At 53.0% G+C, this 16,505-nt stretch overlaps 1 protein-coding gene across 1 annotated transcript in view; it reads right to left on the minus strand.

Annotated features, from left to right (window-relative positions):
- The window catches only part of VWF (von Willebrand factor), a 124,152-nt gene that overhangs the window by 11,632 nt on the left and 96,015 nt on the right, over positions 1 to 16,505 (minus strand). The window contains exons 39-45 of the mRNA XM_040234946.1: positions 11,687 to 11,789; positions 11,255 to 11,329; positions 9,138 to 9,242; positions 7,540 to 7,745; positions 6,007 to 6,156; positions 2,642 to 2,752; positions 424 to 604 (exon numbers count right to left, since the gene is read on the minus strand). Coding sequence (XP_040090880.1) covers positions 424 to 604; positions 2,642 to 2,752; positions 6,007 to 6,156; positions 7,540 to 7,745; positions 9,138 to 9,242; positions 11,255 to 11,329; positions 11,687 to 11,789 — 931 coding nt within the window. The remainder of the gene's footprint in view (positions 1 to 423; positions 605 to 2,641; positions 2,753 to 6,006; positions 6,157 to 7,539; positions 7,746 to 9,137; positions 9,243 to 11,254; positions 11,330 to 11,686; positions 11,790 to 16,505) is intronic.

Below are 16,505 nucleotides of genomic sequence, written 5' to 3' on the forward strand. Positions count from 1 at the left end.
TTGTTTGGTTGATTGGTTGATGGTTAGTTGGTTGCTTGGTTGATGGTGGGGTTAGGAGATGGATAGCTGGAATACCTTCTCCAGAAGAATGATGGAGAAGGCATTTCTAGAATCAGAGAAGCCTGGATCCAATCCCAGTTCTGCCACTCAGGTGAGCAAGTGGAGGTATCACAGTACTCACTGTGATCGTCATGGGATGACGTGAGACACAGTACAAAGCCAGCACTAAGCTCAGGGATGACCTTCAGGAAGAGTCCTACTTCTCTCCTCTCATATGCTTTCTCCCCAAAACATTAGGAAAGGACAGGAAGATTTGATCCTGCCCATTTCCCTAAGCTGCTCCAAAGGCAAGGATTTGGGAGCCCTTCTGAGCCTTTCTGGAGGGTTGGGAGACCTGGAGGCTGGCCTGGTGGCATGTCTTACCACAGCGACAGGTGGGGCAACATCCCAAGGTCTGACAGCGCAGCTGGAAGCCCAAGGGGCAGACAGGGACGTCCAGCTGTGGGCAGGAGACGTTCCTCTGCTGCACGAAGACCTCCTCCTTGACTCGGACGCACTCATGGATGAGGCAGGGGTTCTCGGGGGAGGCCCAGTGAGAGCCAACCTGTGGGCAGAGCACTCGAGTGGGTCATGGGGCCCAAGGTCCCACTGGGAGTGGGTGGTCCCTTCAGGAGCTGGGGTGGGCCCTGGAGGTGAGCCTGGCTCCACAGCTAAGCCCTGCCCACGGCGGGAGGCCCCTGGAGGGAATGACAGCTCATCCAGGTCCTTCAGTGAGTCTGTGTCAGAGTCCCCCCAACCAAGAGCCCATCTCAAAGCCACATGTGCTCCCAAGACAGTCTTGAGCCACCAGAGGAAGCAGCTGAGGACAGAGGGTGCTCCCTCCACCCTCAGCCCGCCTGGGAGCTGAGCGACCAGGAACAGCGGCGTGAGGAGACAGCGGAGGGGAGACGCGGGGGTCGGGGGAACCCAGCCCATTGCCCAGCCTCACACGGCCTCCCTCTGAGGATGGGATGCTGGCATCTGGCCCTCAGCCCTGCAATTTGTCCCCAGGCCTCCAGGCTGCAATGGGTGGCCTGTCCCCACGGGCTGGCTCCACCATCTAGGAGCACCAAGTGTCCAGAACATGGTTCAGAAAGTCCCCCAGAGTTTCTGACCAGTCTGTGTGAGTGTCTCCCAGACTCACAAGCAGGGGTGCCCGGTCGGCATGCTCCAGGCCCGGCAGCTTCTTTCGGGCCCGGTTCCCTTTCTCCTCTTTTCAGAGGAGGAGCTGAAAGTGCCCAGATTGCAGCCTCTGTCCTGACCCCCTTCTGACTCACCCTGAACAAACCTTCCCGCTGCAGGCCACACTCGACTCTGATCAATAACCCACTGAGCCCTGGACACCATATGCATTAAGAAGACCTGTCCCCACCAACTCCTGCTGGTCCCCATGTTCCAGAGCCACTTCTGACCCCCAAGTCTTACAGGTCAGAGGGAGACTTGAACTGGGGGAGGGAGACTCTTCTGTAAACACTGCTGTCAGAGCTGAGTGAGCCCTGGAGGCAGATGAGTGACTGGGAGGGAGGGGTGCTTAGCCTCAAAGGTACCAGTTGTCAGCTCCCCCCGCCCCCAGGACACAGCAGCCTCTGACCCTGGGGAGGATTCGCAAAACCAGCCTGATTCTGGGGTGATGGGGAGCAGGCAGCCTGACAGGCCGGGAGGAGGGATGGAGCAGGGCCATCCCCAGGGACCAGGACTAGAAGAGGGAGGCGGGATCCCTCGTGGGGAACTCAGCAAGTCCCTCTGTCACCACCGAGAAGGAAGAGGCCGGTGGGCCAGGGCAGGAGATGCGCAAGGCCAGGGCAGGACAGTTAACCCTTTGTGCTCCTTCTAAACAGAGTGTGTTTTGGTCTCCCTGGAGGACTGAGAAGGGGAAGGCCCCCAGGTGCACCTCACACCCACCCCAGCACCTGCCTCCTCAGGATCCCAGGGCTCAGCACCTCCACTTTATCCATAGCAGCCAGAGTGAAAGGTCTGTTCATACCCCAGCATCTGGGCTAAGACTCCCAGGGAAGGATCCTCTGTGTTTCAGAAAATGGCTCCAGAGCCAGCGTGAGGGCCTCTGGCCACAAAGGAGAAGCTAGGCTGCTCTGGTTCAGGGAGGGGGATCTGGGGATGGGAGGCCAGACAGGAGACGATAGGGATGGGGGAGGGGGCCACTGGCATGGTCAAGGGCCACAGCCAGAGCTGCAGAAGTAGCTTGCAGAGTCTGGGGACAGAAACACTGTTTGCTTGTCTGGACTGTAAATTTCTCCAATGGAAATCAGTGACAAGGTCAGAGGACCCTGCCTGGGCCATCACACAGACCTCCACCAACCATCAGGGTCCTCAGGTTCACAGATGAACAGAGAACATAACCCCCACCCCCAGGAGCTCACAGAACTCATAGAGAGGGCACTGGGCTCCTCCCCAGATCTGAGCAACCTTAACTAGTTCTCCAGCTGACATCTGGATAAACCAACAGCTACATTAAACTCGCCATAGGGAGAGCAAATGGTAGGGAATGAGCGTCTGCCTTATCGAAACCAAGGTCAGCCCTGGACCCTGGATGAGGTTGGCCCGGCCCCCAGCCTCCTCCTCACCCACCCTGACCCAGACCTACACTCTTCCACTGGGACTGGGAGTCCCCCCGCGGGGAGCCGGTCACCACCTCGCAGGCCGACGGCAGGCACCTTCCACAGCACTCGCCCTCGTGGAGGATGTAGGTGAAGCCCTGAAAACACACAAAGGATGGAGTGTCAGGACAGCTGGCAGCAAAGATGCAGGTGCTCTGGTCCCCACGGCAGGTGTTGGGAGCTCCGGGGCTTGCAGAGGACAGCCGGACCGCCTCATCTCTGCGCTCCTCCAGCCCCACAATCATGCTAAGTGGTCAGGAAGCATCACCCACTGAATCACTACGGGTCTCACACCATCCATCCAGATCCAACCCTGCCCTCCGCAAGCGTCCACTCTGGACCAGGAGCCAGTCCTTGTTGTTGTTCAGTTGCTCAGTCATGTCTGACTATTTGAGAGGCCATGGACATAGCCCACCAGACTCCTCGGTCCATGGAATTCTCTAGGCAAGAATACTGGAGTGGGTAGCCATTTCCTTCTCCAGGGGATCTTCCTGGACCAGAGATCAAACCTGCATCTCCTGCGCTGGCAGGGGGATTCTTTACTATGGAGCTACAAGGGAAGCCCCAAGAGTCAGTCCACAGCAGTTTTAAAGACGTTCAGAGTTCATGCAGCAGCTGCCAGCTGACCCAGCATTTATCATGGCCCAAGTCTAGACCAGGGGAGAACATTCAGGATGCCTGGAGTCTGGGCTCTGCCCTAACAGGGCGAGTTACCTGAATGAGATGAGTGCCTTGACCCCAGGACCTCTCAGTAACCTGCAGAGCTGGGCTTCCCCAGGTCACCACTTGGCACTGACCTAGTAGTTTATAGGACACCATGAGATGAGACCAACCGTCCCCGGAAAGCTGGCCAGGGAGACCAGCATCCTGCAAGGTGCAAGTCTGCCAACCCATCCTCCTCTTGGAGGTCCTCCATCTGGCCAAAGCATAGGGGCCTTGGATTGAAACCCTCCACCGAGAACACGGAAGCAACGTACAAAGAGCAGACAGAACAGTGATGTCCCCGGGGAGGAGGGGCCGGAACCCAGGACTAAGCGGCATCTCGGAGAGAAGGGTGTTCGGGACGGGCGTGGGTACCACCCCCGCTCTGCTCCCCCTGTGCACTCACAAGCAGCACCGAGTCACAGGACGTGCTTGACACTCAGCAACACCCCAGTTACTGCCTCTCCGGGGACCTGGGAGCCTGAGGACCATCTCCATGGGACCTGACGACACCCAACCCGCGTCACAGCGGTGCTTGGCAAGCTGTTCTCAGTCTTAACAGCTGAGATCTCATTAGTTATCCTGCAGCTGGAGGCCAAACCAGTCAGTCCTAAAGGAAATCAACCCTGTTGCCAGCTATACCAGCCTACCAGTACAGCCCCAGGCTAGGAGTCAGGACTCGCCCCATCTGCTGGCTTCGGATGATCCGTAGCACGACATTCCTCTGCTTTCAGCCAACTTCAACCCCTCTGCTTTCTAACAAGAGGGAAGAACAGCCCTGCCTCTTCTTCCTTCTGGAGGAGAATCTTGAGGATGAATAAGACCTAATGGCTTAGATTTCCCTGGTGGTCCAGTGGTTGGGAATCCACCTGCCAATGCAAGGGACCTGGCTTCGACCCCTGGTCTGCGAAGATTCTACCTGCCAAGGGACCCTGAAGCCCATGAGCCACAGCTACTGAGCCGGCCTACTGCAACTACGGAAGCCTGTATGCCCTAGAGCGCGTGCTCCCCAACAAGAGAAACCACCACAGTGAGAAGCCCGCGCACCGCAGCTGGAGAGCAGCCCCCACCTGCTGAAACTAGAGAAATCCCATGCACCGCAACAAAGACCCATCACAGTCAGAACAAACAAACAAACCTCCCTACCAAAACACAGAACATACTGGGGACCAATTTTATACAAACGACCTCCAGCAGCATTCTCTTCACCCGATAGCACGTTACTCCCGCTGCCTCCTGTGGCCTGTGGGAGGAGATGGAGACGGATGGGCGCTCCCCAGAGGCACCCCTGGATCCCACAGCGTCATCCTCTCCCAGGGGCCTGGCAGGCCTGCTCCTCCACAGCACCAGCGAAGCAGGGAGAGCCGTGGGGCAACTGAATGGACATCCCCACTTCTGGATTCACTCTCAGGCCCTCCTCTCCATCAGCAAACCACACACACTTCTGAAAAAGCGTCAAGAGCCTTCTCTCTGCTGCTGTTGCAGGTACAGATTTGTCCTAGCTCCACTTCTCTGATCAACATTCTCTACTGAGAATAAAGCAGTAATAATAATGTAACTGAACAGGACCCTGTGGGACCTTCTACAGACGGGCCTCCCTCACATCCTCTGCTGTAGCTCCTCCCTGAAGTACCTAGGTAACAATATTCGATGCACGTTTTCTGAGTTGTTTTGCAAATGTGAAAACTCCCCACCAAACAGAAGAAGTTCACCCCCCTGGGGCCTAAGGACTGCTCATGTTCACCCTTATGACACCACCTGCTCCTTAGCTCAGCCCATCGGAGAACTGTGTGCAAGCTGATCACATACCTCGTGACCCCCTCCCTCACCTGGCTTTTAGAAATACTTTGCCGAAACCCTTAGGAGATCTTGGGGATTTTTAGGGCAAGAGCAGCCTGTCTCCTTATGCAGCCCTGCAATAAACCTTTCTCTGCCTCAGACTCCGATGTTTCGGTTTGGCCTCCCTGTGCACTGGGCACGTGAACTTGTGCTAACAATAATAGCTTTAAACCAGCAAGAAGAATTCAACCCACAATTCCCCCGGCAGACTGTGGTTGCCTTTCTCTAGAGTCTGACCAGTCTTCACTGTGCAAGAACAGAGCATCCCCAAGTACACAGGTGCCTTAGTGGGCAGGCCACCACAAAAAGAATTAAAAACTGAATTGGGGGGAGGGTTCCAACTCCCAGTTATACCTCAAATTATAAACACAGCTCGACTTCTGTACTTCAAATTATAAACCTGGTCTGAAAAATCACCAACCTACGTAGAAACACGATGTTACACTAACCCTAGGACCATCTCAGAAAATTCAGGACACATGTCTGGAGTAGGTTTAGGCTAAGATGCCTGAAAAGGGAAAAGACAGGGAAAAAAACCAAGCCCTGTTTTCTAGGCTATTAATCCACCTCTCTGCTTAAACCGACTCCCCAGCCCTCTGGCCTCAAGATCTCATGGCAGAGATGACCATCAGCTGAGAACTGGTCACGGAAGGATGGCAGAGCGATGCTCGCCTCATGCCTCTTGCCGTTCCCCAGCCCCACTCCCCTCCTGGCCCCTCCCCTCTGGCCTTGAACCAGAGGTTCCTAAAGGGACTGTCTTGCCCGTTCCTGGGATCCCCGTCCCTACCACCCCCTCATTGCTCCCCCTTACCGGCCGGCAGCTGTCTGCGCAGGGTTTCTGGGAGCACTGGGCCACACGCAGGCCCATCACAGCATCCTCCAGATCCGTGCAGGTGCAGGTATCACAGCCCTCCTCCCAGAACTGGCCCACGGGGTAGATGGTGCCTCGGTGGACGCACACCTGTAGACGCAAGGTTTCCATGAGTGAATTCACTCGGTTCATCTAAATAAGAGGTGAGTGGGCATCTGCTGGGGTCTTCCCTGGTGGCTCAGACAGTAAAGCGTCTGCTTAGAATGCCGGCAGACTCAGGTTCAATCCCTGGGTCAGGAAGATCCCCTGGAGAAGGAAATGGCAACCCACTCCAGTACTCTTGCCTGGAAAATCCCATGGACGGAGGATCTACGTGTTGGAAGCTACCCTAGGTGCCGAGACTACAGCAGTAAGTGAAACAGCATGGTCTCTGCCCACACTAGAGTCTGGCCTCTTCCCACCCCTGCCCATCTAACTTAGGAAAGCCCACCCCTGGACTGGCCCCCTGTGAGTCCTTTCATGGCCCCGGGTGGGGATATAATACACAGGCTGACCTGACTCACTATCACCGCTACCTTTGCTGCATTAAACTCTTTCCCGTGTCCCTCGGAAAGCTGTACCCTACTTCTCAGACCTAGTGATGTCCTTGGACTCGGAACCCACCCATGAATAGCCCTCTGTCTCGTGAGGAGTGGCTGAAAGTGAGGGACGGGTGGGCAGGGGCTGTGAATGAGTACTCCCTTGAGGCCCACAAAGGACAAGGAATGGATCAAACAAAGGCTCGGGCACAGAGTGTGAGCTGTGTTTGAGACACAACGATCCTGTTTGGAAGAACTGTAGACTACGGAAGGGGCGTGGGACATGAGATCCCAGCGGCTGGTTAGGAGTAGAACAGTGAAGCCTGGGGTGCATGTGATACACACGCTCAGACTTTATTTTCTCAGCGTGAGATGCTCAAAGAAACTCTTTGATCATGAGGCTTAAAGACAGGTTTTAAATGATCCCAAGTGTGTCCTCCAAAGCTCCAAACAGGTGCCTATGTTCACTCACATCATAACAGTACAAAGAGGTTAAAACCATTTTCCTAAACCTGCTCTAAAGAATCTGCCTGCAGCGGAGGAGACCCGGGTTTGATCCCTGGGTCAGGAAAGATCCCCTGGAAAAGGGAATAGCCTAGAATCCCATGGACAGAGGAGCCTGGCGGGCTACAGTAGTTCATGGGGTCACAAAGAGTCAGACGTGACTGAGCAACTAACACTTTCACTATACCCACTCAGTCTTCCAGCTTCTGTACAAGGAGCTCTTTAGAGGCACGACCTTATCTTACACCACATTTGTAACCTCAGCACGCAGCCATGCTGAGACACGGTAGTCTCTGAGTACCCCCTGAGCTAACGAGAATCAGGCTAAGAGAGAATGCTGACGCCGCCCACCCCCCACCAGGCCACACAGCACTCATCCGGGCAGGAAGGCATGTCTTCCATGAAAAGCATGTGTCTGGCCATCATCCCAACCAGAGCCAAGCAGCCTTACCTTGTCAGGGAGGCAGGTGGTGGTGGTGCAGCCGCAGTCGTTGGTGACGGTGGAGGCCAGGTACCCCAGCGGGCAGCTCACCGTGGAGTTGGCGCAGTTGCAAGCGCACTCGTACTCATCACAGCACTGGGTCTTCCGAAGGGCGGGCATCCGGTGTGGGGGGCAGGAGGGCGGGGACTCCCTCGGGCATTCTTCCTTTCTGCAGGCTGAGGGGCAGCACAAAGTGGTGCCTGTCCTGCCACGCTGAGCCCTGCACTCAGCCCGAGCTCCTCAGCATTCAGCTAGGATGCAAGGTCCCTGGGAACTCTAGCCCCACTGAAGTCAGAAACACACGTGAAACCCACTTGGGAGCCCTGGGACAGTCAATCACACCCCAAAGCAGACAGTTAGTCTGCAGGAGAGTAAAGACACTAATCCAAAGGGGAAATGTGATGTTATTTTAACAGAGAGGAAGAGAAGGCTGCTGGGTGTCCAGTCCATCACCCTCCTAGGCACCTCTGGAAGGGGTGGGGTTCTTTCACCTGCAGATACTCAGAGAGGACAGATGCAGAATCTCTAAGACCCAGGTACCCCAGGCACACAGGCGCTGGTTAGCATTTTTACAAGCTGGTAGCTTATAAGATCTTATTCCCATCTCAGTGCCTGGAATAATAAATACCCTACAGTTTTAGGTCCTTCAACAACAATGAATGAAAAATGACAGCAAAGCCACAGTGTCGTTTCATCAAGGCCAAACCCTACCCCATGTCTTTGCCTGTCCCCAGCTTCTTCCAGATATAAAGTGTTTTCTCACCCTCAAGGGTTACCATCTATGAACTGAAGTGAGATCCCAAATCAACAGGACAGTAAGTAGGTATTGACTTTAGGTGAGTATACTCAGTAGCTTAACACAGAATGCGGTTTCTTAACATGTCCAGGACTTTCTTTAGTCCAATCCTAGGCTTGAATTGGTAGTATTTAAAATTTAAGTAGATAAACATACAGGAAGTGAAAAATCTATAAATTTGTTTGGGAATAAGCTCCAATACTTTGGCCACCTGATGTGAAGAGCCATTGAAAAAGACCCTGACGCTGGGAAAGATTGAAGGCAGAAGGAGAAGGGGACAACAGAGGACGAGATGGTTTGATAGGATAACCAACTCAATGGACATGAATTTGAGCAAACTCTGGGAGACAGAGAAGGACAGAGGAGCCTGGCATGCTGCAGTCCATGGAGTCACAAAGAGCCAGACGTGACAGCAACTGAACAACAAAGACCCAGTGACGAGGACAAGCCAAGGGGTACATTCCTTCCCCTCCATGGTTTATGGGAGGATGGGAGTAAATAAAGATGAGATAGGGAGGCTTCTGCATCTCAGGTCCAACTGCCTCCTAATAAACCCAAGAGGGGGATGCCTGCAGCTGTGCCCACGCCTGCTCCCCCATCACAGCCTGTGGCTGGGAGGAGTCTTAGAGGATTCAGTCCAGGTGTGACCTTGACCCTTCTGTTCCAGACACACTCCAAGCCCAGACTCAGCTCACTAGAATACAGGACACCGTCCCAGGCCAGGGGACAGTGACTGCATGGCCCCCTCCTCACCCCCAGATGGAGGACTCACCACAGGTGAAGCTGGGTCTGCACTCGCCGGGATTGGACAGCACCGGCTGGAGGCCGTCTTCGCAGTGAGGCACCGGGGGCACGTCGCAGCTCACCAGGTCACACACTGAGGACCAGAGGAAGGATGCGCCCTCAGGGTCCAGCAAGGCCACTCTTGTGCTAGTGAGTGGTTCCCTACATTTCTACCCATGAGACCTCCACTGTTTACACACATGATGGCAATGAGATAAAGGTAGAGCTAGAGATGGAGACCGAGGGAGAGCTAGAGATGAAGATAAAGATGAAGATGCAGGTAGAGTCGGAGGTGCAGGTAGAGACGGAGGTGCAGGTAGAGATGGAGGAGCAGGTAGAGATGGAGATGCAGGTAGAGATGGAGATGCAGGCAGAGATGGAGATGCAGGCAGAGATGGAGATGAAGGAAGGGAGTGGAGACGTAGGTTGAAATGGAGATGCAGGTAGAGACAGAGATAAAGGTAAAGATGGAGATAGAGGGACAAGGAGGGGGCAGGGGGGAAGTGATGATAAATAAATATATACATAACAGACAGATGATCGTTAGATAACAGATAGATAGATCCAAGCTATAGGAGAAACTCATGTTAATTACTCTCATCATCTGCAGGGACTCCAGATCTAGGCCAAGTCTCTTGAACCCTCTAGACCTCAGGATCACCTTCTGTAAGGTGGGAAGTCCACCACACAGGGCCGGTCTAAGGCTGACTTGAAATAATGGCGGCATAGTGCCCAGGACATTGAAGAAGCCTTGTACCGTCCATAAATGAAAGCCTTGAACTAAATGACCGCCTGTTCCTCTACTGCTAACAACCCAAGATCGTTGGGATGAGGTCCCAACTGTTTACTAAACTGTTCTCCAGTCAGATCTCCTGACGAGGCTTCTGTTTGTCCTTGATAAATTTCATCAGCATAAAGCAAAGTCTCATGATTTCTTTTCAAAATCCTCCTGCTGCCTTGATCTACCTGCTCTCCCTCAAAGATTTTGTTGCTGCAAACTTCACAAGCCTGTGTTTTATGTCTTTGCCTGTACAGCTAAAAAACACCTCGGACAGGATGAGGACCGCGCACTAGAGATTTCCCGTCATATTAACCAGAATTCCATCTGCTCTGGATTCATTTAATTACACTGTCATTCCACCCATTATTCACAATGTAGTTTGCAATCCTATAACAAAACCCTCTGACAAATAACGTGCTGAAATCAAGGTGCCCGTCCACGTGTGGCCTTCTTTACAGTTACTCTGGCATAACTATGCCAGTTACTCTGGCATACTCACAATTTTTAAAGGTTATAGTTATCATAAAATATGGGCTGTATTCCCTGTGCTGCATAACATGTCCTTGTAGCTTATCTGCTGTGTACACAGTAGTTTGTATCTCTTAATCCCCCCATTTTACCCCTCCCTCTCCCCTCTCCCCACTGGTAGCCACTAGCTTGCTCTCTATATCCGTGAGTCTGTGTCTTTTTTTGCTATATTCACTAGTTGGTTGCAGTTTGTAGATTCCACATATAAGTGGTATCATACAGTATTTGTCTTTCTCTGTCTGACCCACTTCACTTAGCATCATGCCCTCCAGGTCTATCTGTGTTGCTGCAAGTGTCAAATCTTATTCTTTTTCTGGCTGAGGAGTATTCCACTGCATGTACGTACCATATCTTTGTGCATTCATCTGTCTGTTTGGGGGTTATTTTTTTTTCTGTTTTTTTGGCCACATGGCACATGGGATTTTAGTTCCCCAACCAAGGATTGAACCTATGACCCCTGCAGTGGAAGGACGGAGTCTTAACCACTGGACCGCCAAGGAGGTCCCTATCCACTCCTCTATTGATGGGCACTTAGGTGGCTTGCATATCTTGGCTGCTGCAAAACTGGCCTCTGTGAACACTGCACCTTATTCTTTCTTAATGTTCTCAAACCTTACATTTGGTAAGTCACTGCAGAATCTTTCCAGGAAGCAAATCCTCTTTTCCAGAGGCTACTCTTTCCAGGTTTTAGAAAATCCACCCCTGGGCCCCTCCCACTGTCCCCTTCAGCACCACCACCTCGCCCTCCTGGGCTGGGCTGCGATTGGACCTGGAGAAAGGCGCGGGGTGACACGTACCACACTCGTACTCGGGACAGCACTGCTGCGTGCTCTGCCGGAGCCGGGCCACCTCACATGGGCCGCACGCGGGCACTGGGGGACAAGAGGCCACAGAGGTCAGAGGAAGAGATAACGGTACCCCCCAGCACCCCCGCCCCTCGCAGACTCTGCGCCATGGCAACCAGCTGGCCGATCGACAAATGAGTCTCCCTGGCACGTCCTGCCACCCCACTCAGATGCACCCTTGGGACACCAGGCTGAGAGTCAAGGTGGGGACAGCAGGGGAGGCCTCCCCGGCCCCCTAACCCGAGAGCTCTACCCAAGTGCAGAGAGGGCACCCCAGCCCCAAGAGGCAAGGAGGGGGGCTGGCACAGGTCATCTGTGTATGGATCTGGCCCCCCGGCTCTGGAGACAGTGGCGGGGTGGGGATGGGTGTGGAGGGGGCCTCACCTCCAGCCGAGGGGCAGGGCTGTGTCGTGCAGTTGACCTTCCGCCCGCTGAGGCACGTGCAGATCTGGCAGGGGTGATTGTCTGGGACCCACGTTTCCAGGAGCTGAGGAAGAACGAGGTTCAGAGAGAGTCCAGGAGTTCATGGAAGTTGGGCGTCCCCACCCCTGGCTCTGTCTCCCCAGGTGGGGCCCCAGGGTTAGAGCCATGCAGATGAGCTGGGTGGACAGACAGATGCCAGGGGATCCTGAGAAGGAGGAGCCCACAGGGCCGCCCACGTCACTTTGCACACTCGGGGGAAGGGCAAACCACAGGTGTCCGAAAACATGGAGCTTTCACTGCAGCCCTTCTGATGGTGGTGCTAAGATGAAGCAAGGCAAGAAAACAGAGACTCTGGTGTCACCCCTGGCCACGTCCCAAGCCAGAGAAGAAGCTGGGCTGCAGCCTGAGAAAGGTTCCCTTTGTTTCTGGAACAGACTTCAGACTATGCAGCAGGAAGAATGGAAGCGGGGACAGCAAAACTCAGAACAGCCACGTGGTTGGGTCTGGGAGTGACTTTGGAGACCAGGCTGCAGTTTCCAGATGAAGGGTGACCTGGGGCTAATGCAGTGACCTTAGCGCTGGAGGTACCCCTGTCGCACAAGGGCTTTGAATCAGGGGATCCCCCACTTCTACGTAGGCTTCACCCCTGGGTGCCGATGCCTGGCTTCCTCCCCTGCAAGGTGAGGACCCCCCCAGCCTGCCTCCCAGGTACTATGCGAGGAGTAGAGGGCTGGGAACAGCACAGACCCAGAGCCAAGAACGGCTCCCTTCAGACTCAGCCATGTAGGGAAATTCCAGAGAAATCGCTCCTGAATAAAATGCATTCTTATCCAGCAGCTAAAAGGCCACTAAGAAGTTCCCAGGTCAGGAAGGTCTCACTTATCCCATCTGCTTCCATGGTCTACAATCAGTATCAGCCACTGAGAGGAAGGGTATGGGAGAGCTCCAGGTAACCCCTCCCCCAGCTGCCTTCCTCCTGTGGGATTAAACCTCAGATGCCTCCCTGGACACCGTCTGCTCCCTGCACACATGTAAGAGCTCACATCAGAGGGGCCAGTACCACGTGGCACAGTTTAGGGCTTTATGTAAACTACTCGTTTAATCCTCATTTAATCCTCACCGAAGCCCCACAGCCAGGACATCCTTACTGTCATCCCCACTAGTCCAAGGAGACAGCAGAGGCGCCTGCCCGGGTCACATCGTCACAGCACTAGGATCTGGACCCAGAATCCACTTTGCAACACTGTGCTTAGCTGCCTCCCAGTAATATGCGTGCATGCTCAGTCGCTCAGCTGTGTCCAACTCTTTGAGACCCTTTGGACTATAGCCTGTCAGGCTCCTCTATCTGTGGGATTTTTCAGGCAAGAATACTGAGGTGGGTTGCCATTTCCTTTTCCAGGGGATCTTCCCGACCCAGGGATCGAACCTGCCTCTCTTACATCTCCAGCACTGCAGGTGGATTCTTTACTGCTGAGACATTGGGGAAGCCCCCTTCCTAGGAACAGGTAGCATGAAGTATGTTCAAGATAATTCCCCAAAGGTTCCACAGTGACTCACTAAATGTGCCTTCTAATAACCATATCCAGTGAGGATGACCATCGTCTACACTGACCACTGGTGGGGATGACCATCGTCTACACTGACCAGTGGTGACACCAAGGCACAGACCAGGAGCTTGACCAGGTGGACTCAGCATCCTAGCCCTGGACATCTGCTCTCTTGCCAGACCACAACTGTGCAGCTCAGCCGGCCCACTGCAGGGCTGGGGGAGTGATGAGCACTAAACACTCTGTCTCAGCCCTCGAATGGCTGATGGTCAAGCCGAGGAAATAGGACTCACCCGTGAAAAGTTGAATGAGATCTCTCAATTGGGATGCATTCACATCACAGAATCCTACTCAGCCGTAAAAACAAACAACGAAACACACAGCATGGGTGGATCTCAAGAATATTATGCTGAGTGAAAGAAGCCAGGCAAAAGGGGAGTAAATATTGCATGAGTCCATTTATATACAATTCCAGAAAATATAAATGAATCTACAATGACAGAAAGGAGACCAGTCCAGTGGTTGCCTGGGGATGAGAGGTGGGGGTACGGTGTATTAAAAAGGAGGCTCAGGAAACTTTTGGAGGTGATGGGAATTTCATTATTTTGATTATGATGACGGCTTTACAGGTGCAGGCACTTGTCAAAACTCATCACACTGTGCGTTTACCTTTGGTGCTGTTTACTGTCTGGGAACTCTCAATAGAGCTCAAGAGCCCCAGGAGTGCAGAAAAAAGAGTTCACTAGGATTGGGGGTTCCAGAGAGGTCTCACCTCCCGGGAGTCTGTCCACTGTGGGAGACTGTGCTGAACTTGGAGGGCAAGGTGCAGCCCTGAGGTTTTGTGAGCAGGTCCCGCCTCAAAATTCAACAGGGACCAGCCTGGTGCCGGGCCTGGTGCCGGCAAGCAGGCGCAGAAGGCAGGACGAGGACCAAGAGGCAGAACAGGGTGCAGCGGCCACAGGTCCTGCTCCTCCCAGCGGTTGTAAAGACCCGGGAGGGGCAGAGGATGCTGACCTCAGAGGCCCAGGACACAGGACACGGGAGGCCAGGCAGAGTGGAGGAGAGAGGGGGCGACTCACGTCTCCCAGGGCATCTCTCTGTCCAGGCTCTTCCTGCTCTTTAACACTGATAGTGATGCCAAGAAAACTGTAAACCGAGGGATATTTAGACATTTACGTAACAAAGGTGATGAGATAAGAAAGGAAATTATAGAGAGAAATGATCTTATTTGCAAAACAGAGATGCAGACACAGACGCGGAGAAGAATGTATGGACACCAAACGGGGAAAGGGGGTGGGATGAACTGGGAGACTGGGACTGACCTACATACACTGTGCATAAACTAGATATCCAATGAGAACCTACTATATAGCACAGGGAACTCAACCCATGCTCTGCAGTGACCTAAACGGGAAGGAAATCCAAAACAGAGGGCATTTTATATGCATATGGATAGCTGATTCGCTTTGCTGTAGAGTAGAAACTGTGCTGTGCTGAGCTTAGTTGCTCAGTCGTGTCCGACTCTTTGCGACCCCATAGACTATAGTCTGCCAGGCTCCTCTGTCCATGGGGATTCTCCAGGCAAGAATACTGGAGAGGGTTGCCATGCCCTCCTCCAAGGGATCTTCCCATCCCAGGGACTGAACCCAGGTCTCCCACAATCCAGGTGGATTCTTTACCGTTTGAGCCACCAGGGAAGCCCACAGTTGAAACTAACACACCACACTGTAAAGCAACTTTTGTAGTTTAGGCGCTAAGTCGTGTCTGATTCTTTGTGACCCAGTGGACTGTAGCCCACCAGGCTCCTCTGTCCATGGGACTTCCCAGGCAAGAATACTGGAGTGGGTAGCCATTCTCTTCTCCAAGGGATCTTCCCGACCCAGGGATCGAACCCCGAGTCCCCTGCATTGGCAGACAGATTCTTTACCACTGAGTCACCAGGGAAGCCCACAAAAGAAGCAACTATACTCCAATAAAAATTAATTAAAAATAAATAAAGGAGATATATATTTACATATTAGTTTTTTTCTCTCTTTTTAAAAATGAACTCCAGACATGTTAAATTTAAGAATGAGTAACACAACTTTCCAACTCTCCTGGGCAACATCATAATAGATGACCAAAATCAGGTGTTAACCTCCTTTTCCAGGGATTTCCATTGTCCCAGGAAGCTCTTCATGCCAGAGAATCTATGACTCCTGAAAAGGCCCTTTTAAGCCTCCAAGGCTGAGCTTCAAAAAGGCCCTGAGGCCACACACCTGGAGAGTTATGCAGCCAACTGGCCGGCAGAGGGCACTCCTGTATCAGGACAAGCCGACTCCTGATGACTCCTGAGACAGCAGCCCTGTCTCAGTCCCCAGGTTCCAGAGCTGATATAGTATTGTTACCTGGACAGAACAAGTTAAGCCAGATGGCTGGCGTTAAAGATTAAATAAAGATTACAGAAGAACAGCCTGCAGAGAGTACAGCAAGAGGAAACGGAAGTCTTCAGAACCCAGGGACTCAGTAAGTCACAAGCACCATCCACCCCAGCCAGGATTTGAGGAAAGATGCAAATGAACTGACACCAGAGATCAGGGAGGGAACTGGGCTCAGGGTGGACCGACAAGGTGATGGAGGCAGTCCTCGAGGGGCTAGAGCAATGCTTGCCCAGCACAGTGGGGTGGGGGAACCCCTAAACTAATGGGAACACAACCCACGCAGGGGGCTCTGGATTCCTCCAGTGTGTGTGTGTGTGTGTGTGTGTGTGTGTGTCTGTGTGTGTCTGTGTGTGTCTGTGTGTGTGTCTGTGTGTGTCTGTGTGTGTGTCTGTGTCTGTGTGTCTGTGTGTGTGTCTGTGTGTGTGTGTGTCTGTGTGTGTCTGTGTCTGTGTGTCTGTGCTTATTCATGTCCGACTCTTTGCGACCCCATGGACTATAGCTCTCCAGGCTCCTCTGTCCACGGGATTCCTCCAGAGCCCACTATAAAGGCAGAGCGCATTTGTAACATAAACAAGAGCTATGGAAACTGGTAAATATTTTGCCCTTCCGACATTAGCATGAGGGATTTCTACCCTGAATTATTTCCCCAAAGAAAAGTTTTCTAGGCTTTAGTTTTCAGTTTAAAGAAAATTCATTTAATGGGAATGTTCTTCATATTAGATTTTTATTCTTTCTCTGCTATGAGACTAATGACATTGCAGGTGGCTGAATAATTTTTTTTATCCATTTAAACTATATTTTCCGAAATAACTA

The sequence above is a fragment of the Oryx dammah genome, unplaced genomic scaffold (genome assembly GCF_014754425.2).
Source record: "Oryx dammah isolate SB20612 unplaced genomic scaffold, SCBI_Odam_1.1 HiC_scaffold_29, whole genome shotgun sequence".
Lineage (NCBI taxonomy): Eukaryota > Metazoa > Chordata > Mammalia > Artiodactyla > Bovidae > Oryx > Oryx dammah.